Source organism: Colias philodice, chromosome 7 (assembly GCF_061535455.1).
Source record: "Colias philodice isolate Cphi_HAF_F1 chromosome 7, ilColPhil1 Martin Lab GWU primary, whole genome shotgun sequence".
NCBI classification, from domain to species: domain Eukaryota; kingdom Metazoa; phylum Arthropoda; class Insecta; order Lepidoptera; family Pieridae; genus Colias; species Colias philodice.
Window position 1 is genome coordinate 9,617,943 of NC_143092.1, and position 27,932 is coordinate 9,645,874.

A 27,932-nucleotide genomic window follows, 5' to 3' on the forward strand; every position below is an offset into this window, starting at 1 on the left:
TTTTTTGTTAATCGATCCAGCAATTTTGGGTTAAATCGTAACAAATAATCAAAAATCCCTTCTCCTTTACAATATTAGTTTATATTTATAAAAACGTGGCTAACATTGGAAAATAGGAAATTTTCATATGATGAAAATCTATAAATAAACAAGGCTTTTGGATATATCTGATTAACAACCCACAGTTTTCTTTGATTAGTTACAGAACATAAAAAGATAATAGATTGGTACTGTTGACATATTATTATCTATGATTTTAAATAATTTTATTTGTACGTATCATCTAAATCATACCTATCTATATATCACCAAAAATGTAATAAGGAAAGGATGGAGGGAGGATAATCAAAGAAAGTTCTTTCTTTATTCAAAATAACTTATTATCTTTAACGAAATATTCATTGATTCACTGTAATAAGAAAAATAATTACATTAATTACCCTGAATACTTACCTAATATTATAATTTCATGATTTACATAAAAAGTTACTGTCTGAAGGTGCCTACTTTTTTACGACAATAAAATAAAAAATAAATAAAAATTCCTCTTTTATTAATTTAAAAATCTGTTTAACTAAATCTTAAAATAGGATAAACGACGTTGACAACATAATTAAGTTTAATATATAAAAGCGTAGGGTGCACACTTGCAATTTCATAGCGGTTCTACAAATGGCATTAATTTTCATTTGTTCTAGTGGCTGTTAGTCGCCATGTTGTTTTTATTTATTTAGCAACCACCATCCATCGTATGAAGCAATAAATTTCCCAGATCAGTCCGTAATTTTATATGTAATTGCTTGTTTTGCTTGCTTTTGTTGCTTCTTTAAGATTTTTTTTTAGTACTTAAATTACAAAATCACACACAATAAGAAAATTTTTTTCCTTTAAAAAAATAACCATAGATAGGTACAATGCATGTTAAATATTTTAATAAGTGGACTGAACTTTTAAAAGATCAATTTTTCTCTTTGTTGTTCAATTGAAAAAAAAAAATACATGGTTGTGATTGTCATTTTGAAGATAGGTATAAGTAAAGGTATTTTTTTAAATAAAATCGAAACCCAATTTCATAAATTATTACATTTATTACGAGTAATCCTACAAATTTTATTACCATCTAGCCTAATTCAAGACGTAAATGTTTAATTTCTTACACAATCACAACACTTTACGTGAAAACTTTCACAAAACTTATCCTTGTTGACATTTAATTTGAATGACGAAGCTTATTGAGAATTAATCGCTTTATAAATACCAAACATGAAAACCTTACAACCAAAGAGAGCATCAGCATTTTTTTAACACCAACGCACCCTTTCGCAAGCCGATGGGCGGACCATCCCTTGTAAAAGGCGGGAACGCACAGTTCGCGCGGCATTCGAGTGGCAAAAATGACACCGTATACAGTCTCCCTAATCTTCGCGCTTTTGCTGGCTGGTAAGTTTGACAGAAGTTTTTTTTCTTTTACTTTTTTTTTAATTATTCGCGCACTGGCTGGTTGTTTCGTCTGACAATTTACGATGAGGTTTTAGGGCGGAAAAATATTTAATGCTTTTTTTTATTGGATAAAGTACAGACTTTCAATGGGTATAAAAATATAGTAGGCATCTAGTTCGTGTTTAACTGTGCATTTAATCTGCATAATATCTTGATCCCTCGCTCAAATTTAATCCTAATTTTAGGGAGAGCTAACATTTTAATTTCGTTCCTTATAATTCACGGTAATTTAATGTAATAAGCCTAATAATAAAAATAAATTATATAAACTATTATTTACAATAAAAAAAATCTGCAACGTCAATAAGGAACATGATTAGTTATTGCATGAAATTCAGTTTAAAAGTACCTAATACAGACTACGAGATATATAATTTAAACCGGAACAACGTTATATTTCTAAAGTTATAAGAGCCAATAAAAAAGTGAACAATTATTATTTATGCATTTTAGAGCATTAAGTAAACATTGTGAAAGGATAACTTTTTACAAAATAAAAAAGCTACAATAACTTTTTCATGAATCCTTTTACCTAAATTATGAAATATTTAATACTAGTGGTCCGCCCCGGCTTCGCCCGTGGTACATGTTTACGTTTTCTCTACATAAGAACCATCCTCGTACTTCAAGGAATATAATAAAAAAAGAATTATCGAAATCGGTTCAGCCGTTCTCGAGTTATGCGCTTACCAACACATTTTGCGATTCATTTTTATATATAAGAAGATAAGAAGATGTATTGACATACAATGAGAGCAAAATAATTATAAATCGGATTTCCCTATATAATCTAGATATACTAAATCGAGATATATCATCAGAATTAATATATTATGTAGTAAGTAGTTGTAACATCTGCGTTGTGGGTTGTAACGTGTAGCTAACCAAGAATTATATTGTGGTAATCAGACAAAACATTTAATAAGAAACAATCATACATATTTAATTTTTAAATAAAATAATAGTAGGTAGGTAACATACATATTACCAGTTATCTACTACATGAAAAGCATTTCTATTACAATTTTCTTTTATTCGAATAACTTAAAAAGGCTTCAATATCATCCAAAATATAACTAAAGAAAGTTTACGAAATGTTATAAATAACTCAAAACCCAAAAGAATTCTTAACCGCTTCAATTAAAAACCCTCGTAGCGCATCGGGGTTGCTTCTTCCATGAAAAATTAATTTTCAAAAAACGTACGTATTAAATGTTTGAAAGCTTGGATACATTATTAGTTTTAAATTTCCTGTTTTTATTGCTTTACATATTTTTATGCAAGGATAAAGAAATTGTATTACGAGGTTCGTTTTATAATGAAAAAATTAATTATACTACATCAACATAATGTAACGCATCAATGAAGTACATTAAATTTTTAAATGTTTAAAGGGTGCTTTAATTTAAAACAATTATTATATACTTATTTCGGGCAATAAATTATTTCATCAAACGCAAAGGACACCAAAACTGTGCTAATAGTCTTTTAATAGTATCTAATTAATTATAGACAACGATGAGAGCTTTTATACTATAGGCTTCCTAGAAAAATATCAATTTCTTAAAAATAATTAACTCTATTTCGAACTAGAAAATATTCACGTAAACGCGTAAACTGTTCACCAAAGGAACCCAAAATAGGGTGCTAACTTAACTTTAGGGTGTTAAGCAATTAACTGTAATAACTATCTATCTATTACAGATATTACAGTTAATTAATTATTTGTAGTCAACGACAAGAGCTTTCATACGCTTCATGGAAAAATATCAATTTATTATCATTCCCACTTGTTTTTCAAATAATGTTTTTTCAAACCAAATTTCTCAAAAATGATGAATTCTCTCAAACAATAATGAAATTTTTAATAACTTTTAGCACAAGAAATAGTATTAAATTTAATATGTAATACCTATCAAGAAATAGTAATCACGCGTGATACACCAAGAAATAAAATTATTTTGGCTTTTCGAAAACCTTACAATTTCTTTCATTTTGCAAGAATGCCGCGCTCCTGTATTTCTTAGTAATGAAAAAGTAAAACTAAATAAAAGGAATAATTTATGAAATATTCCTGTAACAAGCTGAGTTGCATTCTAACAACGATGTATTCAAAATATAACAAACGATATACATATTGAAGGAAAATGTACCGTACGTACAAAAATGTTTCTCATTTTTAGAAGTTAATTTTGTGACGTACTGTATGAAATATGCTGTCTTTTTGCAGCTACATTATCAAAATAACAAAATATGTATGACATAAATATTTAAAGAAATGACCCACAAACATTTTGAGGAAATTCCTATTACCAATAAATTGCAGAAAATGGTAAAAACAATTACCTAATATAATTTAAACAACCTTTTCCAACGATACAAATGTATCTTATGCGTTGCTCCATTCCTGTTGGTCTGAGCGTGATAATAGCCTTCCTCGACAAATGGGCTATCAAACACCGAAAAAAATTTTCAAATCGGACCAGTACTTCTTGAGATTAGCGCGTTCAAACAAACAAACAAACTCTTCAGCTTTAGTATAGACTAGCTTCCGCCCGCGACTCCGTCCGCGCGGAAAAATTAAGATTTATTTATTTCTACGTATTTTTCCGGGATAAAAAGTATCCTATTTTATGCCCAGGATAATAAGGTACCTATAATTATACCAAGTTTCATCGAAATCGAACCCTTAGTTTTTACGTGATGCCTTCACATACAGACAGACAGACAGACAGACAAAAATTTTTATAATCACATATTTGGGTTTGGTATTAATCCAGTAACACATTCTATTTATTTTTTCAATATTTTCAATGTACAGAATTGACCCTTCTACAGATTTATTATAAGTAATAATATCTAGGTATGTATAGATTTGTTTAGATCGTCGGAATCGTACTTGTATACTCAAGAATTTACCCACATAGGATTTGTAGAAATTCCTTTCCCTACACATTGAATTAATTAAAAACAATTAATAGAATTTAAACATAACTAACTACCTTTTTCCAACGATCTAATCTTTATTATAGTGTTTCTATTTAATCACCATTTGTAGTTCCCGCCCACCTGTTTGATTCATTAGTGACGCTTGCGTTCCTATCGCATTAACGATTAATAATTAATGAATGAACAATCCGTATGGCACGTAATTAATGAATAAAAAGAATTTGTGTCGTAGGAAATGTGCATTCAAAAACAATTTACTTTATAATAATTTATATACTTAGAATATCCATTCGTTTCATTTTTACTTAATTTTGTTAAAAATAATAACGTGTACAGTATAATGTTCTAAATTAATTTTCTTTTGAATTTGGTATGGTTTTTGTGCTCTAATTATACGCATTACTTAAAATTTAAATTACTTTAGGAGCACTGAAAATTAAATTTTAAGTGATTATTTTCGCTGTATAATGAATATTGTCACAGTATACAAGAAATGTTCTCATTCACTAAACGAAGTTAATTATTATCTATCAATCAACTAAAACTAAAAGTAAAAAAAAATACTTTACCTACCTAGATTCAGTAACAAACTGTAGCTAGTGGAATAACATACTTTTAAGGTAACCTACCTAAAACATTATTTGTGGATACCTACGTCCAATTACTTCTTAGTCTAATCTACTTTTAAGTTTGTTTATATATAATAAGTTAATTTAGTCATAAGTTATCTCAACCATGTAACAAACTGTATTTCTGTGTATGTACAATAAAGAGTATTCATTCATTCATTCATTCATACTTCAGAATTTATTACTTTACCTATGACTAAAAGCATTGAGCAATATTGAATAGAGTGCAAGTAAGAAATATCAGGACATAAAGTTAATATCTTAGCTGTAGTTTAGTAAAAGTCCAGAAAATTATTATTTATATCTCACATTAACTAGCTGTAAACTCCCTTTACAACCATATGTGTATTAAGTCCTCATAAAACACTTTTATGACGCGACTGTTCCGACTAACGATATCATGTTTTACATTACACGACAATAACGACATATCGTGTCGTTATGTCGTGGGAGGCACTTATTTTGCTATTAAAAAATTATCGTCCGTGGGACGAATCCACGTATGTTGCTTTTTATTAAACTAAATGTAGTTTTCAGAAATAAATAGCTTAACATTAAAAAGTGAAGTCCCGTGTCCCCGTAGTCGGGTAGGGGGCAGATGCATTATTCATAATACATCTGTTTCACTGATCGATTTTTCTTTAGGGACAAGTAGGTGATCAGCCTTCTGTGTCCTGCCAGACCGAGACATTTTTTTTTCGTCTCCACCGGGAATCGAACCCAGGACCCCTCGGTTCTACGCTCACGCGTCAACCACTGTACCGAGGAGGTGGTCAGCTTAACATTAACGTACTATTAAATATTTAATTTTGTATGTATCGGTTTTATTGATAATATGATATGAAAATAAACTAAATATTTTCATTCAAAAATAACTTTAATTTGTTACATTTACCTTAAATCCACGATTACGAGCCGTCAATAGCACATAAGCTTCATTAATATTTCATTAATTTCGTTCAAAAACATAATTACGTATTCAAATTAAACAGGTAAATATTAAATTATAATCTGTAGTCACCGAAAAAGCCCACTTATAACGATGTAAACTGTATGACAAAATAAGTTATCTACATATTATGAAACTGTTAACTTTTAAACGGGTGAAACCGCGGAGCGCAACTAGTTTGGTATGAAAATACATATATTCACCGTCCTTCGTGGGCGGAGCCGCAATAACTTTTATAATCAACACTTTTATAATCGTATTTCACAAACAAACACAATAGAATACAATACTTCATTGCAACTGAATGTGAACAATTTTTATAATAACGTCCAATAACAGAAACCAATTTGAATATTTATAAGAGAATAGTTTTTTGACGAATGTAGGAAATCGTCTATATAGTTATTTTTAGAATATATATAACATGGATAACTTTGTATAGGTATGTTGGTTTTTATTGACTTGAGTTATTAGCTTAGGAAATGAAACGTTGTAGATAGTGTATAACACAGCTCAACAAAAAAACATTTTTTTTTTGTTGCCCTGGATATTTCTACAGATTTATATATTTCAAGTACCCAGTTTGCGAATGTAATCATTAAAATTATTTAATTGGCTCTAGTTTTTTTTTAATTTGGATTTTCATATATTAAATTTTCTTACGGCCCTTCAGAATGCGGGTTACTAACAAGTGTTTATTTTTTTGGTGAATTACGTTTTCTGCACATTTATTCGCTCAGACATAACCCTATTCTATAAAACTGACTGTAGAATATCAGAATAATAAATGGTTTCTGTAAAAAAATCATTTTTATGAACAACAATGTTCAGTCTGTATTGAGTTGAAGAAACCCAATAGCACTTGGTCAGCAAAGTGGATAGGTATACGAAATTCCCTTGATGTTTTTATTACTAGAATTAGACAAAGCAAATTCATTAGGAATAATTAATAAATATGAGAATTTAGGCCTTTGAGGGAATCTAGAAGTAAGTATAAGAGGAATACCCGACGGCCCTACAGGACGGGCGTGTCGAAAATTGATAAAAGATGAAAATTTAACAAAATTTTATAACTGATGCTGACTGCAAATTATGAAGAGAGATAGTATTAGTTAATTTAAGGTAAATTTAAAACACCAAATTATACAGAAATTGCACAACAGTTGTTAAAAAACTTCGTTATTTTATGAGCAAATACGAACATAAAGCTACACTTTCCCCACAGTCTCCTGGATAGATATCCATTAAATCTTCGAAATTTCTGTGAGAAACAGGAACAACGCCTCGAAAAAGAAGTAAAAAATTTTAATAAAGGTATCAGGGTATATGGGATCGTCACATGATGGCAGATTACTGATGGTCCATAACAAAACTATTGTCCCAAAATTAAATAAGAAGAGAAGCTTATAAAATCTATTTCCTTGTACTATTTCAAGATTTTTAATGATTTTTCTCTATTTTTATATCCATTTGAATTAATTAAATACTAAAACAAAATAATAAGTAAAACTTTGTAATAAATAAATGAAGTTAAAAAAATATACCCTTTATTTCATGCTGCGTTTTATAGTCTGATAAGAAAATTAGGATTAAAAAAAAACTAGAGCCAATCTAACAAAACCATTAATAGTTTTATATATAATATGCATTAAATTATTCGAAACCACTTTCACATCCAGGGCAACAAAATCATTGTTGACCAGTGATAATATATAGGCTATGTGTAGGCTAAGATTATGATTGCAAAGAAAGTTCTTTCGCTTATGATATAAGTAAATTATCTCTACATTTTCTATTAACGCGAGTATTATACAGAAATATAATATAATATGGAGTAGATACAGGATAAGTATATGGTTTAGATGCCAACGATTCATAATGTCTTAACTTTAAATTTATTTTCATAAGTAGAAACAATCATCTATAAATCAAAATTGCTATATCTAAGTACAAAAAATAGCAATTATATTTAGTTTAAATAAAATTATTGATATCAATGCATATTAAAATTAAAGCTGCAAAATTCTATTAATAACTCATTCACGATTAATAAGAACTACTTAATCATAACTAGACTGTCATAGAAAAAAATCATAAACGCAAAATGCAGAAAAGTACCGTTAGCAGAAGCAAGCAATTGTACAACAATACTATTGTCTTTCAAAAACCTTGGCTTTTTATCGCATATGTAGAAAAAAAGCAAATTCATATAGCATCAGTATTCCAATGCTTTCTAGAATGTTCCTAGTAAAAGCGGTTCAGCAAAATAAATATATTTGTCCGATTTTTGTGATATATTGTATCAGCATAAAGTAGAGTGGAAGATTATTCATGTGTACAGATAGCAAAAATATTTGGCGACAATAGCTTACCTAGTTAGCATTAAAATGATACAATAAGACAATAGACCATAAGTACATCTTACAATAATTACAATACATGTTATCTGTAAATTCATAATTTTTCAGCTAGATATGTATAATTATATTCATATTTAGGTAGGACGTTCAAAATACCTAATTTTTTATTATACTCAATTAAAGCTCTACATTCTTAAATGAAGAACATCAAAAATTACAATATATAATTTTTAAACTCTGATTAAATATTGTCAGCAATATTGTACGGACATTAGAACTAAAATCTTAATCCAATAGTAAATCCATCGAGAAATATAATCTATAAATAAAATATAATAATAATAATCTAACAGTATTCGAAAACGTTACAACAAGCATAATATTATTATCACAGATAAATTAACTAAATTCAGTAAGTCAAGGTGACTTCAAAAAGCCCGTATTGATCCCCTAAACTATGAATTAACATAAATTATTTTCCTTACAAATATGCGACGTCATCTAATCTATTCAATCCTTTAACACCACAAAATAAACGTACAGACAACACAATCCCTCATTTAATATGAAATATTCTAAGATATCAAGTTGAATATCTTTATTAGTTTGACATTAGCTTCGATTGCTTTCTAGAAGCACAAGTTTGAATTAGTTGATAGGAATTGATAAGATTTCACTTCAATAAGGAGTTATGAAAGATTAAAAAAAACGGTAGAATACAGTTATGAAGTAACCACTAGGTATTATTCGTAGATTGGATTTCAATGAAAGTAATTTCGACTATTATTTAATTAGTATTTCCGACTAACTTTGCTAATAATAAAAGAACGCATTTAAAGAAATTGTTACAAAATTAAAACATGAATAAAGAAACGTTTACTTTATGGTGCAATTTCGTATTTTTAATTTTTAAACCTTTCGTATTTTTTGGTATATTTATGCTTTATTAAATCATATTCATACACCAAAACGTACCTGTAGTTACTAGACTTTTTTATTTATTGGAGTTTCAAGAATGAAAAACAAAATCTTAGTAATTTCTAGGTATTAGAGACACCATGCAACTCTGTAGGTGGAGCTTTAGCGTGCTTTCATTTTTAGTGTCAATTATTTGTTTTATGGTTTTATGTATAACAATTTATTAAACGCAAAATATTGAAATTCAAGACATTTGTTGTGCTCAATATGTCAATTTTCAATTTACCCGAAATCTCGTGAAATATCTAATAGCGCACTACAATCACCTAAGTCTGATAAAATATTCATTTTTCCAAGCAATAAATCACATAACTAGAGTGTCAAGTTAACAATTCAATCAAAATGTAATAGGAGCGTTGGGTTCAGGGACCCTTGTTATCGAGAAATCGGAAAAGCGCGCGTAAATTACGCAAAAAGGTCATAGACAATGCTAGTGACGTATTACTTTTTTCTTTATGGCAAGATGTGTGACTTTAAAAAAGGTTTCATATTGTTTCCGATACAGGCTTTTTGGATTTTGGTACAGATTAGAGAAGTTTTGAAAATATATTAGTAGTTAGTAGATTTTTGATTGGACAGTTGGTTTTTCTTTGTAAGATATACAAGCTTCATATTTATAAATTTTCTTTTATATGTCACGTTCCAGGTTGTCATAAAGTGGAATTATGTTTATAACGGAGAAAATAAAACATCCCAAAGCGCTATAGTCATACCACCACTTTATTCAATTACACATTTGTTGGTTTGGATGAAACTTTAATACATCACTTTCTTCTGGAAAAATATTGCATTAAAAAGTTCCAATTTAAAATTTAATAAATAAAAAACAGGACATAGTATTGTATATTGTAATTGAGTAATCGTAAGGTTACTAGTAATTCTATTTTTAGAATGGCGCGGCGTGCCAATATTTTTCATTTTAACCATTCCCTGCATGTATTATTTTCGAATTATCCCGTATATGTTTGCTATCATCCCCAAAGGGCCTGCGCTCTGTTTGACATCCGCTAAAAAGTCCACAGATTATAAAAGGTTTGTATGATATACGTGACCGTTTAATTCAAGAGACCAGTAGTTTATTATCTATGTCGAAAGATCGTTAAAAATAAAAATAAAATTTCCTTTGCAAAATTCTGCATAAGGAGATACGTAAGCATGGTTAGTTAAAAAACTGGGTGCAATTTCACGACTCATAATGCAAAGCATTAGAGAGTGCTTCAGGATCGAAAAATGTGTTTTTTATTATTATTTATAACCGCAAAAGATACAATTATGCATGTCATTAAAACTTTGACGCCATGAGAACTTTCTCAGAAAGAAGATCTGTGTCCCTGCAGGCTGCACTGAAAACGAAATAATCTAATGATTGTATAGAAAAAATATAAGTGAAAAATATGAAAAACAATAATAATTTACGTAAATATGTAATTAATGAGATGATCTTTTTGAAAGGAAGCTCTCATGCTTTTCAGTTTAAAATTACGCAAAATTTCCTATTTTAAATGTCTATTTACTACATCATTAAAAATATCATCTTTTAGTTGCTCTTTTAAAAGTTAATGCATATCCACTTAGCATAATACCATATTAGCTTTGATTTTTATGCTATAGTATAAAAATACTGCTGTAATAAGGAAGAGCTTTTTGCAAGCTTACGATAATAAATTGAATATTAAACTTATATGGATAATATGACAAAGAACGTATATTGTGCACTCCGATATAATATCCGTTTTAATAATAATACAGAAATAAACTATAATGGTTTTACATTAGCGGTATATTGACATTATGTATGCAATTAGTCGGGGTTTATTTTTAACCGACTTCATTATATTGGAATGTTATTTTTGCTCTTTAATATTTTTTCATTGGTAAGATAGATAATATCATAGAAAGTTACTATGATGAAACTAAAGCTCTAAATATAGTATCAAAATTCGTGTACTATTTTTACAATTTTATCGTGGTTTAGGACTTTAGGTCAGGTTATGACAATTCTATTTTCTTAATCATTAGATTAACAGAAATAATTTCGTTAATAAATACAACTGTTGTAATCTAATCATAACTATAAAGATTAAGTAACTAATAAAAAGTTTTATACAAAGTGTAACAAAAAAAAACCTGAAACTAACTAAGGTTGTTAATTGAAGAAAAGCGTTTTACGTGTTTTGTTTGTAAGAAATTTTGGAATATACATCCATATTTATGGATTATTTAGAGTAAATACTCTAAAACATTCACACCTGTCAACAAAAGACATCTGTAAATTGGTTCTCATAATTAGGTCAATTAATTTGTATTTGTTCTCAAAAGGTCAGCTTATACACAACGCGGAAAACTCTTTTTATAATTAAATTGAAACAGGATAAAGGTTTCCCTTGATATTACTAAACAAACATAATAAAACACAAGAGATTAATTTTGCCACGTGGAAATGGCTGTTAAGTAACTATGAAATGAGTTTCTCGTTTTCCCGCTTTTCATTGTGACATGTGTTCTGCTTTATTCTTAACTAGCTTTGTGTTCTTGGCTAAGTGAGTAGTTTTTGAGTTAATCGCGAACATACAGACAATATTATGTAGAGATAGAAAAGTCATAAAAGTTATCTTAAAAGTAATAAAAGATGTTTCTATTATATCTCCTTAGTACAGTTGTTAACTCGTGAGCAACCGAGAGGTCTGGGGTTCGATTTCCATTGGGGCTTAAGGAGAAAAATGTATCCGAGTAACACAGAAGACGGTCACCTACCTACTTGTCTAATAAAAATAAAATCGGTCAGTGAAACTATTGGGAAACAGAGCAATGCGTCTATCCTATACCCCCATAAGAACATACAATATTTAATTTATCTTTTAATTTTTAGACGTAAATCGTTCAATCGATCTTATTAATATGTAAAAGAAGGTTGATACCTTCATTGCCTAAGGACAGGGGCGCAAAAATCATCATTCATTCTTTAGTTACTTGTTGCCAGAAACAAGACATAATTAGATGTTTAAAAATCCTTCTCTACATACCAAAAAAATACAATTTTGAACCTATATCGTCTTATAAATTTATAAAGAATAGAAAAAATTCGATCACGAGGCGGGACTCGAACCCGCATCCTTCGCGCCATTCCGGGGCGGATGCCTTACCAACTCAGCCACTCGTAACCCGCCAGAGCAATCGAATTTATTCTATTCCTTCAGTTTTATGTGTCTGAAGGGACACACCGCGCGCCATCTATTGAGATGATTAACAACCATTTCAACCAATATGAAGCACTTTTCAGTGAATACAATATTGTAACGATGGAACACGACCTTTTTTGTTGAATTTATATTTTTGGTTTTATGGCATTCAAATGCTTTATAAATATAAATTTATAAAGAATAGAAAAAATAGAAAAAATTCGATCACGATCGTGATCGAATTTTTTCTATTCTTTATAAATTTATATTTATAAAGCATTTGAATGCCATAAAACCAAAAATATAAATTCAACTATATCGTCTTGTTGTTTTTTGGAACGTAGGCTAAATGTGATCCATCGGTCTGTTTTTCTTCAAAGAGATAAGAACAATTTTTTAAATGAAATAACGCCCACCTAAATTTCGTTGAAGTTATAAACAGGATTAATACATGAATTATAGAGAGCTTGAATAAAAGTTGAGTCCCTGTGGTGTTGTAACGTGTAGGGATAAAATGAACAGTTTCATCGTGGATAATAAAATACACGAATTATAAGACTGAACGTTATTTGCGTTGAGAGACCAAGATTTGCAAAGCTTTAATTTTAATCTGTTTATCTTGAAGATAAGGTAAGCACAGATAATGTAATAATGTATTAAACGCAAGGGAAGTTACGATTTCATGTTCAGTTAAATTTATTTAAGAAATTGTTTTACATATACAGGTAACAAAAACTTTCACATCCATCTAATTTAATAATAGTACAGGAACTTTATGTAATTATTATTTATTACCTACTTTTTAGGTATAATAATATATATAATATATAATAATATTATAATAATATAATAATATTATCAGATATAAAAAAAACTCTTCTTAAATAGGTTATATCAAATTAAAAAGTTTTAATGCAACTTTTTAAACCTAATACGTAAATAGCATATTTCAAACTGCAAGAATGCGATAACATATTTTAATGAAACGTATTTATCCACATTGCATTTCTGCAGCAAATATCATGATTAGTTTCTATAAATAAATACAAACACGTGGCCGGCAGTGACTCGATCATTTATCTTTTACCTGGACGTGTGCTCAATAGAAAACAAACAAACATTCATGAAGTACATCCAATAAGAATGGGGAATAAAACTTTCTTTGTAGCGCTTGTAATAACGATTTACAATATATTTTTAAAGCAATAACTTATAATAACTTATAATATTAAGTTATAATAACTTTGATTCGGAAATAATTTGGGTTGACAAGAAGGCATTCATTAGCTTCTGGACAAACTCTACATTATTAATAAATTTTAAAACTTTATTGTATCGAAAAACAGACTGAACAATGATTAATTAATATTTAATCAGTAGGTAGAGATAAACTACGATAACATGGCGCGCCCCTCCAAATTACTGTTTCAATGTGTGTAGTGAAATACAAATATTTAAATATTATATTATTATTATTTATAATTAAATTATTAATTTTTAATATTATATTATATTATTATATTATTTATTATGAATTTCACAAATACTTTCAAACGTTTTGAATTTTGGAGGGGCGCGCCATGTTATCGTAGTTTATCTCTACGCATTGTTGATAATATCATAGTATAAAGAGAAAATATATTACTTAAAATGCTAGTACTAAATAAAACAAATTTAAAGTAAAAAGTTTTTGACGATTGGTAAATTTTAATATTTTGCAGTATAAAAAACTACTTAAATACATATACAAGACAAGGTACTTTTAATCCAGGAACTAAAATTCTAATTTGTAAATGAACAATCGGGATTATCTCTAAAGCTTTCCTTTTTGATTAGGTATCTTTTTTTAACTGTTATAAATTTATAAAGAACTAGCTTTCCGCCCGCGGCTTCGCCCGCGTTTTCAAAGAAAAATACGTTCCCGTAGGATTTCCGGGATAAAACCTATCCTATGTCCTTTCTCGGGTATCAAAATATCTCTATGCCAAATTTCATGCAAATTGGTTCAGTAGTTAAGCCGTGATTGAGTAAGAGACAGACAGACAGAGTTACTTTCGCATTTATAATATTATATGGATAGAAAAAATTCGATCACGAGGCGGGACTCGAACCCGCATCCTTTCGCGCCATTCCGGGGCGGATGCCTGACCAATTACTGTTATAAATTTGCTCTCCTTTTTTCCTAGGCGCCCTAGCCCAGACAAAGGATCTCAGGCCTCACGGTCTGGACCTCATCCGCCTCCTCACGGAGAAGCCATGGCTCATTCGCAGACCAGAACAGAATGTTGGCTACCGTGTCAACGAAATTGACTGGAACGATGATAGAAATGACGATGAACTGAGGTAAGATCTATTCATTTATTTATTTATTTATTTTATAATTACATTTTGAAATAATTACAATTTACAATTGATTACAGTTTGTTCTTAATTACTTACAATTTATTTCATTTTCTTGAGTCTGTAAGTAGTGGGTATGCATTTACAAATCAATTATTAAAGATTTCTTGAAATATCTTCCTACATGACTACGTTCGCTGGAAAGTCGAAACATCGAGATAAACAATATTACAGAGAGACTACAATGAATAAAGCGCGCTTAAAATCAGTTAATTAGTCGTCAAATTTTAAGATGATGTATAATGTTGGCTAATGACTTGATACTTGATAGTAGGTACATTAGATACATTGTTCGCTTGAACTGTGCTGAAACAAGAAGCAACCTCGTTTCCATGATAAACCGTGAGGTATACTCGACACTCGTACTAGTAATGAAATGTTTTTGAAGTGAAGCTTCTTTAGGCGTGTTGAGAGTAAAATTTCAAGGTCATGGCAATACGGTCACGTCATGGAGTAGCGACCCTTTTCGTATCTATGAATCTTGCCAAAACAGTTTCATTATCACGTTGCTCGGCACAGACGCTCTTTTTTTGAAGTGAAAACTTCTTTAGCGGCGTTGAGCACTTTTTCTGTAATGGGTATAAAATTTTAAACTCGCGCCAGGACACGTGACCTGATCGAAAAAGCGTAAAACGGACCATTCCAAAATATCAAACATGCTCAACGTTAATAATCAAGTTTTCACTTCTGCCGGCACTCCCGGAGTGCAACCCGTCTTATTTCATAATTGTTTTTATTTTGCTTGATGTTTAAACACTACACATTGTTAACAGGGCGATGTCGGAGAAGCGATCCGCGGTAGCGACAGCGCTGAACGGCCGCCGCCGCCGCCAGCCGACGCCCGCCCTCGGTAAGGCCGTCACGCCGTATGTCGGCGTCGGTAAGCAAGCGTCGGTGCGGCAGGATCACTGTCATACACAATAACATGATATACATACCTATAAATGATTAAGATTGATGCAAATTTTCCAAAAAATGCAGCCACTAGATATTACCACCGTTTATGCCAGATAGTTGGTATTACCAAGTACTTTTTGTTTGTTAAATACATGACTTATCCGCCCGTAAAACAAATGACATGAAGCTGGTGTTATAAAAAAAAAATACATTTTTGCATTTGAAATATAATTGCAAAAGGCAGACCGCAGAGCATTATGTAATATTTTCTTGAAAGTGAATTAGGTTCAATATATCAGCATTTTCTCAAACAAGAAGACGTCATTATCAATTTTACTTGAGTTTTTCAAACATAGATAGACAAAGACAACTCAGAAGCTTTCTTGAATTCTTGAAATCTAACAATGCCGAAGATATCTCAAATGTCCAATGGACATCTAAAGACATAGAACACCTCTTTCTAGACGTTTCCAAATCATTATATTATACTCGAATATCGTGTTTCTCAGATCCAATGCATTTTCTAATGATGTTTTGAAGGGGACTCTGCCTTTGTAACATCACACCGCTCTGCTAGTTTCTACTTCAGATTTCAAAACCCTACCGGAATTTCGAATGCAATTTATTGATTTTGATTCTTGTTTTGGTGTGTTTACGTTATAGTTTTCTATATTCACTTGTTCTAATAGAGCTTTCGAAGATAAACTTTTAGTAATAATCGGAGATTTACTACTTTTAATGAACTTAAAGATGAAATGATTGTCAATAAGTTTAGTTAGGTTTAATACGTATTTATATTGGTTCTAATACAATTTATTTTTACTTAAACTTAAACATTTAAATAACCAGATGATAAAGCGGTTGGACATGATATTATAAGTATGTCCAACCGCAGCAACCATAGGTACATAATTATATTATAATCTTGTATATAATGATGTACACCTAATTACATAATTATCTTTCAATATTAACTTAAAAAAATAATACTTACATAAAGTCTCTTTTGTCTCAAAATTATTTTACTTTCAGAAAAAAGACACAATGCCGTGATTATTTCAAAGTTCACGAAAATTAACATGTTCTTGCAAACGTTTCTTACAAAATTAAACATTGTAAATTATATTGAACTCTAAAATATATTTAACTGCTGATTAACTAGCAGAAATCATTAACCTTAATATCTATTAACCACTGTTCCACAAAAATTAATTTGAGTGATTTAAAAAGCCCATAAAAACAATTTAGTTTTTCATATCTATCGGTCAAAACTACATACAAAACAATACAGGTGTATTGAACGACGTGGGCTCGTTCCTGGACTCTCTCCGTGATAATCTGGAAACCCTCGCCTCCCTCTCCCCGGAGCAGCGGTCCACGCTGTTCCAGGATCCACCCACTGTTGTACATGCGTCTTCTGTTGGTAAGTAGATATTAATAAATAGCAGTATTTTTTTTAGATTTTTTTCTGTTTTAGTACACTTTGCCCTGTTTTTTTATTACTTTTGCACTGCGTCTCCTTGTCCACCAGGTTGTCTGGAAGAGATCGCTGTCTGAGCGATAAGACCGCCTGTTGTGCTCTTTTATTAATTATTGTATTGTGTACTTTTACTTCTCTCTGTGGTGCATAATAAAGTTTTTTTTTTGTTTGTTAATTAAAATATCAATTAGTAAAGTGAAGTCCCATGTCCCAGTGGGGTAAGGGGCAGATGCATTATGCACACATCTGTTTCACTGATCGATTTTCTTTACAAGTAGATGATCAGCCTTCTGGGTCCTGCCAAACCGAGACATTTTTTTGTCGTCTCCACCGGGAATCGAACCCAGGACCCGGGACCAGGTTCTACGATCACGCGTCAACCACTGTACCAAGGAGGCGGTCAAAGTCTCAATTAGCAATTAAGCATTCATAATTATTATGTGTGTTAGCGAAGTACCACAGGTTCTCAAACTATCGATACTATATTGATAGGTATAGCCGTGAGCCGTCTATAAAAGTCGCTTTGTATTAGACCAGAGATTAAATAAATTCGCCTAGATTAAGATTCATTTTTTCAATTATCCAGATCAATAGTGGTATGAACATTTAATATTCTTGTTTCACCCTCAAACAAAATTAATCCAAAGGTTCAGATCATCATTATTTATAAATCCACGTCTAAAAATAACCTAAAATTACTGAAATTTCATCCCTTTATTTTTCACAAATTTGTAAATATGAAAACAATCCCTTAAGATATAAATAATCGTATAAAAGGCTCATTAACATTAAATGATTGACGTATTATGTACGTGTTGTCTGTATTCGCGATGAATCAGGGAAAAACCCATTGTCTTAAAAGGCGTACATTATAATCCCCTAAGGAAACGATGCTTTGTAAAAGTATATGTAGGTTGTATACCTGTATAATATCTAATAGTCGTTAATGATACCGGTAGGAATACATAGGTATATTATTTTAATGAGTTTTAAATACTAATTAATCTATAGGTACATATAATAAAGTCGTAAGAAAGTAAAAACTGTACATTGAATATACTTGGGGCGTGATCTAGAATCGATAATATCGAAGCCAAAAATATAGTTTTTTTGATTTTTTGTCTGTTTGTCTGTATGTATGTACGGGCTAATCTCAAGAAGTACTGCATGGATTTACTTCAAATTTGGTACAAAGATAGCTTGAAACCTGTGGAAGGACAAAGGATAGGTTTTATCGTGGAAGACCCACGTGAACGGGAACTATGCGGGTTTTTCTTTGACTACCCGGGCAAAGCCGCTGGCGGAAAGCTAGTAGCATAATATTATGTACGTAGGTGTAGTATCCTGTGAGTAAACATAGGTATGAATTACTATAATGAATGTTTTATAAATACTCATTGGAGGTTCAGATTTCCATTTGTTTTGCTGAATTCGCCTTTTAATTTAGTAAAAAAATGTTAATCACTACATAGTATAAAACAAAGTCGCTTTCTCTGTCCCTATGTCCCTATGTATGCTTAAATCTTTAAAACTGCGCATCAGATTTTGATGCGGTTTTTTAATAGATAGAGTGATTCAAGAGGAAGGTTTTAGTATATAATTTATTATGTTTTAGACAAAGCGTAGTTCCTGAGATTAGCGCGTTCGACCAAACACACAGTAAACAAACTCTTCAGTTTCATAATATTTGAGTAGATTAATATGTAAGCTTTATAAATACAAATAAAAGGTTTAGATTTTTTTTTGTTTTGTTCAATTAAATTTTCAATTTAGTAAAACATTGTTTTAAAACGTATATTAAATAATGAATATGTAGATTGTAGAGTCGTTATTCGTTGCCGCCTTTCAGAGATCCCATTTAAGAGGCTGAAGAGAGCCTTCCTTCACTTCAAAATATAGAGTACCTACTCTTAATAAAAGAAAAAAATTGCCTTAATTTTAGAATCATCTTTTTATAAGAAATTTCCTTAACATGTACTCACTTAAATTAAAAAAGAACAATAATATTGATTGATATTAACGAATAATATTAGCCTTTAATATTAATATTAATTAAAAAGGATCAGTTATATATTTTACTAGCGGTCCGCCCCGACTTTGCCCCTGGTAGGTACATATTTCGCAATAAAAGGTTTGTAATATAGGCTTATATTCTTTCTCAGGGTCTAAAGATTATCTGTGCCAAATTTCATCAAAATCGGTCCAGTAGTTTATGCGTGAAAACCATACATACATACATACAAATTTTTCCTCTTTATAATATTAGTATAGATAAAATCAAGTCCATCGGGAAAAATCGGCGGGCAATCGACAATCATCTTTTAAAGTTGTTTAAAATTCAAATTGTGTTATTGTTCCGACATAAATAATGCATACAATGTTGTGCATGCGGGTTTTCCCTCTTCCTTTATAACATAAGGATAGGAAGACCTTAACCGATCTAATTGACGAACGGACAAGGCTAAGGACTGTTTTAAAAAGTATTCAAATATAAAAAGGTTTTACTTGTATAATATATTATTTAAATGTTTTTACAAGGGAGTTTATGAATACGATGTAATTTTTTTAAAACTAGCGGACCGCCCCGGCTTCGTCCGTGGTACATATTCACGTTTTCTCTACATAAGAACCATCCTCGTACTTCAAGGAATATAATTAAAAAAAATTATTGAAATCGGTTCAGCCGTTCACACGTGATGCCGTGACAACGCGAAACGGGTTTCATTTTTATATATGTACATAGATTATTTTTTATAAATTAAAAGTTCAATCATCACTACTCACTACATAGTATAAAACAAAGTCGCTTTCCCTGTCCCTATGTCCCTATGTCCCTTTGTACGCTTAAATCTTTGAAACTACGCAACGGATTTTGATGCGGTTTTTTTTAATAGATAGAGTGATTCAAGAGGAAGGTTTATATGTATAATAACATCCAATTAATAGTGGAGAAGTACTGTTATTTTTGAGGTTTCTAATGTGATGTCGTAAAAAATTACATTATTTCCGCTTACATTGCAAACGCAGGCTGAACCCTACGAGTTTTATCAAAATAATGTACTTAGTATTATACACATTGAAAAGGTCAACAGAAAAGTCCGCGATGGTATATGTTTATCTCTTATGGATAACCCACAATAACTTTTTTTGTCATTTACTTTTTACGACAAATAATGGCTAATTTTCGATGCGATTTTAACCAATACAGCATTAATCCTTAACCAATTAAATACCTTGAATACGTTGTTCATTTAATATAGATCTATATGGCCCTTTACACCGTATGATTTAAGTGAATATTTTCGAAGATATTACAGATTTAAAATTTGCGGGACGTAGCGTTTGCGGCGGTACCGGCTATATATTTTATACCCGTGTGAAGCCGGAGCGGGCCCCTATGTTTTTATATACAACGTTCACAGTTTTTCTGTAAGTAGTGTATTTAGTATCAGCATTGCACCCGTGCGAAGCCGGGGCGGGTCGCTAGTTAAGATATAAATTAAGATGCAGTAAAGAGGGAAGCTTGCCCTTCGATAAGATTATAGTATTACCACAGAATACATAATAGTAGCTAAACGCTACAGAACGGACACTCTCCGCCTCCCGCCAAAATTAAACTTACCTCACCCCCGCGCGATCAGACATAAAATGGGCCATATTTTTCTGCAAGGACGATACGCAACGAAGATTGACAACATTAATCAAATTGACTTAAAGTAATTTTATTATTTTGGATTTGTGATTATCGTTTTTCGTAGAAAATGGATAGATATTGTGCTGTTTACGGATATATTTCATCAGAAAAACGCGAATTTTTTTTTACGCTAGTCACAATTAATGTGCCAACCATAAAGCGTTAACACACACATTTGCAGTCTCTACAGTGTGACTGTCAAAACGATCATTTTGTATGGAGTGTCCGGGGTGGGGGTGTGGTATTACTACAGATAATGTAATACTCTGTATTACGTACCTATACCTACTTATTACTTATCGTGATTTAGAAAAAGAAAAAGTAATATAAGTAATAGAAAAAGTGTTTAGATAGAGCATATATGCTATGTTTGCTATATTTTGTGTTTTATATGTAGTATTACAGTTACCTTGAAGGTCCTTCCTATTGAAGACCACGCCAGTTCGATGAACTGCGTATCATTCGAAATTGAATAGACCGGAAATACATATTATAGCTTTTAATAGATGTATAGTTTTTGAAGTGAACTCTACATTGGAAAATTTTAAGAACAGAGCCCGACGTCTGTGTTTGAGTAAAAATTCATAAAAAAACTGTTCTAGCTGAAAAGCATTTATAGATTTAAAATTAGATATCACATAGTATATAAATAAAGTCACTTCCATGCCTAATAGTCCGGGATACATCGCCCATTTTTGCAAGTGATTACTATCAAGCAAATTTTTCGTGAGTAGCTTTATTTTGATGAGATGCCCAATAATTTCATGTACAAAACTCTCGATTGTGGTAGCTATCAGAGGAAACAAGGATAAAATATTTTGATTTGATGGTTCTCAAATATTAATTACTAACTGAATGTTTTTTTTTTGTTCAATCTCAAGATAATTATCTAAATTATTCGAAAAAATATTTGTCCTACAAAATCTATGGTTTGATCGAAGAGTCCCCCTTTCCAATGTGTATCGATAACGAAGTCATCATAAATGATTACTAACCAGCTGATTTTTTTATTTTCACTTATTTAATACTTAAATAATTCAACAGACATATTGTCCTACAAATTGCGTAATAAATATTTGAGAACCGTCAAATCAAAAATTTTTATCCTTGTTGCCTCTGTAAGCTACCACAATCGAGAGTTTCGTACATGAAATTATTGGGCATCTCATCAAAATAAAGCTACTCACGAAAAATTAGCTTGATAGTAATCACTTGCAAAAATGGGCGAAGTATCCCGGACACGGGCATTTTTGTTTGTATGTTCCCTATCTTTAAACCTCTCTAAACATTACGAACAAGTACTGAATACCTAGTACTAAACCAAAGTATATTACATAAATAATAAATTTATTTACAGTAGTTTTTACTATCTCTGTATGTTTCTAATAAAAATCTTATTAGCACCACTTTCGAGATTGTGTCGCTAAATTGACCTTTTCGGTTACTTTCTGCAATTACTTTGTAAATGAGAATTAGATTAACATTGCTTTCAATTATGTATTTAGATCTATTTAAAATTTATAGTCATTTATTTATGCATCTTGTAAATTATTAAATTTAATAAAAGAAAGAATAATTTGTAGGTAGGATATAAAATGTCACGAATTAGAATATTATTTTCCCCAATTGATGATGATTGATTTTTTTTTTCCTGTAAATTATTCTATAAAAGTTAGTAAAAGGGCAATCAGCACTGCACCCCTTAAGGGCTTGGTCTAGTAGTGCAAACAAATGCATCCTGTCATCTATATGTAAATAATACAAATGTACTAAGGGAAAGTTGCTCCACTTAATTTTTAAAAATTAAATCATTCGTATAATTTAATATTCGTAATAAGTACCAAAAATGACAATTTGAAACAATTTTCGTGAAAATTACACCGGGTGATTTTTTTTATCAGTACACAAGATTTGCGAATACTTTCTATTTATATCTTCAACTTCATGTTTATATAACTGATCAACTTTTACAAAGAAATTTGGACGAAATATAAAAAAAAATAAGCTTTCCATACAAAATGCATAACTCTATACATTTTTTCGACCTAAGTTTCTTAGTGAAAGTTGTTCAGTTTAACTAATAAAACGGATAAACAAATTTTGTATTTAATAAAAAAAATGTAATGTTTGTGTTAAAAAATTATAAAATAGAAAAATACGCAAATGAAAACAAAAGATATTTATTTCTGACTAGCTTCCGCCCGCGACTCCGTCCGCGCGGATGTCAGTCTTCGCGTCTTCTACAGATTTATTATATTATGTATAATATATAGATTTATATTTATAAACCTAATAAATCTTTTGCTAGCATTCTGATGCTTTATCGGTTGCACTGGATTTATCTCTTTTTTTTCAATCGCTTGAATGATATAGGATGGGTCCTTGATGGGCATCGAATGCTGAAGTCTCGAATCAATCAATTCTGACAGTAGGCAATTTATGTAAAATCTTGATAATGGTCCATCATTATATTTTGCCTAAACGTTACATACTTTTTTATATATTCTATTTTTAACGAATGATTCACTCCAGTCCAAACAGCAAATAAGCAGACTTCTGGCTTCTGCAACGTTTAGTTGTCCCTGAATTTGGAAAAAATAGTCATGATTCTTATCTATGACAAAAGTGTTATTTTTTGCATTGTATTTCAAATATTAAATTTTTTTTAACCGCATCTTCCGCATTCATGTCTTTTGCCGGAATTAGAGATTTAACTTCTACTAGTCCCATTTTCCCTTTTTGATATGGGAGTGTATAAAGTAAATTTTTTAGATATTTCTCGTTATACTTTTAAAAAGTTATTATTGTCATTTTGCTCATTAGGTAAAGTAATTTCGATATCAGTTTTAAGTTTTTTGATACCTGCAATAATAACGTCATAATCGCCTGCACATACTTATCGATTACACCCTGTATACAATCCACCATCCACATTCATAATGTTTTCCTGTCCTCCTCTCCTTTACGCTGTTCACCGATACATTTTAAATGAGTAAATCTGCTACCACTGAAGGATGTTTCATTGTGATCAGCAAATTTTCACCACTGTTGTCGATTATTTGTTTTTAATTTTTAATCAGCAATTGGGAATCATCAGTTTTGTTTTTTGCAGATTGGTGATGTACCCTAACAATACGTCGAAAAGGGAAAGCATCAACGAATTATCGTTTTCGTCCTTCATTTTTTATTCTTCGCGTCTCTGTTACTTCTGTTTGTTTAGTTCTCAACACCCACTGAATTTTCTATGTTATTGTGATCTTCCATTACATCTGAGTTTTGATGATGTGATGATAATCCATTCGTTTTAATATTGGTACTTAGAGTTGGTAGACTAAACTAGAAATGGCGGACTAAATTTGTCAGCGCGTCTGTAAGATCAGAATATAAAACCAACATCCTGTATTTAAGTTACAAAATTAATAATCAAACAACATGCCGCTACGTTGAAAATGACTAGAAGAAAAAATTAAAACACCTCGGATCAATTTTGGAGTAAACAAATCATTTTCCCCGTATGGGGATTTCCCCGGATGAACTTGGGAAGTTCAAGTTCTCAATACAAGTTTATATTATATTTCGTATTTCTCAAACGAAAAATAAACATTTTTGGAACTTCAAAAAAATTATATTATAAGAAAATTTATGAGCTTACTTTAGTTTTAAATAAATATACATCCCTTTACTGACACCCCGTAAAATAAAGAAATTGTTGCCAATCACCTTTGCAATCTATTTGGTTTCATTAACTTTATGTTCGAAGATAATTTTTTTTCTAGTAGTTACACGCGTATTTTTTTCGTTTATTTTCCATATCGAAATCAAATGTTTAAAAATACGAATATTTGCACAAAACTAAGATAAAAATAATCAATTAACAAAAATATTAAATTTAATGAAGTAGAGCAACTTTCACTTCGGTATGAAGGAAAATCGAGCGTAGAGCACACGTCAGAACGCTCCGGCCCAAGGAGCGCGACTAAAGAAATTCGCTAGGATTTTTCCTAATTATTTTAAATATTTTTTTAATATTTAAAGAATTATCAAAATTCAAAAAAAAAAAATTTTAAAGGATTAATACTCATTGGTCTTCAACCAACTCGAATAAATTAATGGAAAAAATAACTTTTAGCAGTATTTATCAATAGATTTTGTAAGGCAAAAAATGGGAAATTTAATGAATTTATAACGTTCTAATTAAGAAAATCATAAGTTTTTCGGCAATTGTATTCAGCAGTTTTTAATAACGACTATATAAGGATAATAATGCGCTGATCAGATTGTGTAAATTGTAATCGGTTGCAACGTAGTGAGTGCACAAACTTAGCTCGAAATGTCTTTGGGGGAAAGAGACTTATCTTGAAGGCCTGATTAAGGTAAAATAAAGTAACTTTATAAATGTGAAAAAATTCACGCGCATTGCGTATATAACACTAATTGATAAACAAGAAAAAAAAATTCAGTTTATCATTTCATTAGCCGGGAAAAAATTGTCAAATAACTTGTTGAAAACGCAATTTTGCTAGACTGCAGCCTTAATTATAAAGATGTTTCAAGTCTTAACTTTATGAGACATTGATTGATTCGATAGGTAATTAAGGGTCATCATTGATTTTAAGGATTTCCTACTGAACGCATAATTTATAATTCATAACCTAGACCGTAAAAATATACATTTATTATAGAGCATAATGCAGAGCTTGTAAGCATTTTGATTGCCACATAATTAACCGGACAGGATAAATCGTACAAAAATTAAAATAATTAAAAGCCTTTTTACAAATAAAAGATTTTTTTTTTGAAACTAAATTAACTACTTTTCTTTAGAATAATCAAGTGAAAAGGCAAATACAAGGAAACCAAAGAAACATAACTATACTCGTCAGAGTTAAAGTAGGTGACTCGTTATGAAACTTTATCACAGACAGACGGCACGCTGACGCTTGATATAAAGTTTAATTAGTTAGTTTATCTGTCCAGTTATAGTTTTGTAAAACATAATATATTAACTAATTTATTCTATACTAGCTGCGCCCTGCGGTTTCACCCGCATGGTTCCTCTTCTGTTGCAGGTCTGATATATAGCCTTCCTCGATAAATGGACTATCTAACACCGAAATAATTTTTCTAATCGGACCAGTAGTTCCCGAGATTAGCGCGCTCAAACAAACAAACAATCAAACTCTTCAGCTTTATAATATTATAGTATAGATTAAAAAAAAACAGTTTTTTCATTAGAACTAATGATCAGAATGTCACTCAATAATATGGCATTCGATGAAAATAATATATAGAAATGATTATTTAATCTATGTTCTAATACTGAAGCACTGAATACGAGTTCAAGTTTACACTTAGAGATTACGAAAGTATGCTCTTGCTCTAGCTTTAGCTCTATGTTCGCTCGATGTACATGCACCGTGGTCCGTGGGACATGCGTTCTTTACCATATTAAGAAACTAATACTCATATACTTATTATTTAAATAATTTGTCTAAATCCCATATAGGTAAAATATATTTCAATAACATATTCTATAGTTACTCACTTTTTTATAAGGTTAGAATAATATTTCACTTAGGCACTAGAATAAAAATTTATTTAAAATAAAATTATTATTTACTTATAAATAATTGTATATTACGTATTTCATAGGCGGTGGTGGAAGCGGCATGAGGCGACTGCACGCGCTTCGTCCCCTACGTCCAACTGGTAATATCAGGTGCGCTATTTATCACCCATAAACAATAAACATACATGACAGTTTATATTGTTTATATAGTTTTTAAGGTAACAAGATACTAACAATTATATGGATATTGCAATTATCTGAATTAAATCAAATAAATAAATAAATAAATATTATTCAGCTTTTATAAACAATTGCTAGATCTGTGAATTCATTAAACTTTTCATTTCTTTCTCATAAATCGAAGTCATTAAAATATGACGTAATGCTTCTGCTAATGTGTATTGCTTCTTCACGCAAACTACTGAGCAGATTTGGCTGAAATTGTCATTTTAGTAATCACATTACACATAAAGAAATTCAAATTAATGCTAAGCTATTAAAGCATCATTCTTCGAATCTTAAGACTTCAGAGACTCAATTTAAACAATACAGTCAAAATTCCTGGATTCCATAATTGTATTTTGACCTTGCATTTTTATTACACTGGACCTTTAATACCTTTATCCTAAACAAACTGTTCCTAAAAATAACCAGGCAAAGTTTACATTGCATTTCTCTCATTAATTAATTTTTATTGCCGTAGCTTTTCCCGAGAAAACGGATTAGGAACAACCTAGAAATAATTGGTGTAAATTTCCGGGATACTTTCGCCATAATAGTAATTGGCTCATCTTGTTAATAATTATGGAAAATATAGTTAATTATTAAAATGATATCATTATAATAATAATAAAGTGTAGGTGTCGGCAACAAAACTCTAATACCTACTCTACACCTACTAAAATTTTGTTCTAAGCACCTTACTTACCAATTTTCTGCTTATTATATCACATAAAAACGATAAAATACGGAATATATTTTCATACTAATTCATATTAGGTATAGATATTAATTATATCTAGAGCTTTTTGTAATGTTCCTATTAAAACGAATTTCCCAGCTAAATATTGCATATATACATATTTGTATTGCATGTTGTACATCGACAACTAACCGTTGTACAGATCTTACAACCGCAGATCGGGGGCGGAGGCCTACGGAGTCTACCCGGGGGCGAACAGCCACGACCCAGGACTGCTGTGGACTGGGCTCGGCCGGTAGGCGGTTTAGGGCTCCGCTATGCGACTTGCAGACATGTTACTGTCTATAGCTATTAAACGCTTTTTAAACCTGTCCGAAATTGTCTGCACATCTTTATGTATAGTTTGTTGTTGATTTCGTAAATGTT

At 30.7% G+C, this 27,932-nt stretch overlaps 1 protein-coding gene across 1 annotated transcript; it reads left to right on the forward strand.

Annotated features, from left to right (window-relative positions):
* Positions 1–1,393: 1,393 nt before the first annotated feature.
* Positions 1,394–27,932, forward strand: LOC149487301 (uncharacterized). The gene is made up of 6 exons (XM_089697149.1): positions 1,394–1,440; positions 14,731–14,887; positions 15,718–15,794; positions 17,133–17,264; positions 26,668–26,734; positions 27,709–27,932. Exons 1-6 carry the CDS (start codon positions 1,395–1,397, stop codon positions 27,803–27,805), a joined length of 576 nt encoding a protein of 191 aa, XP_089553275.1. The 5' UTR covers position 1,394; the 3' UTR covers positions 27,806–27,932.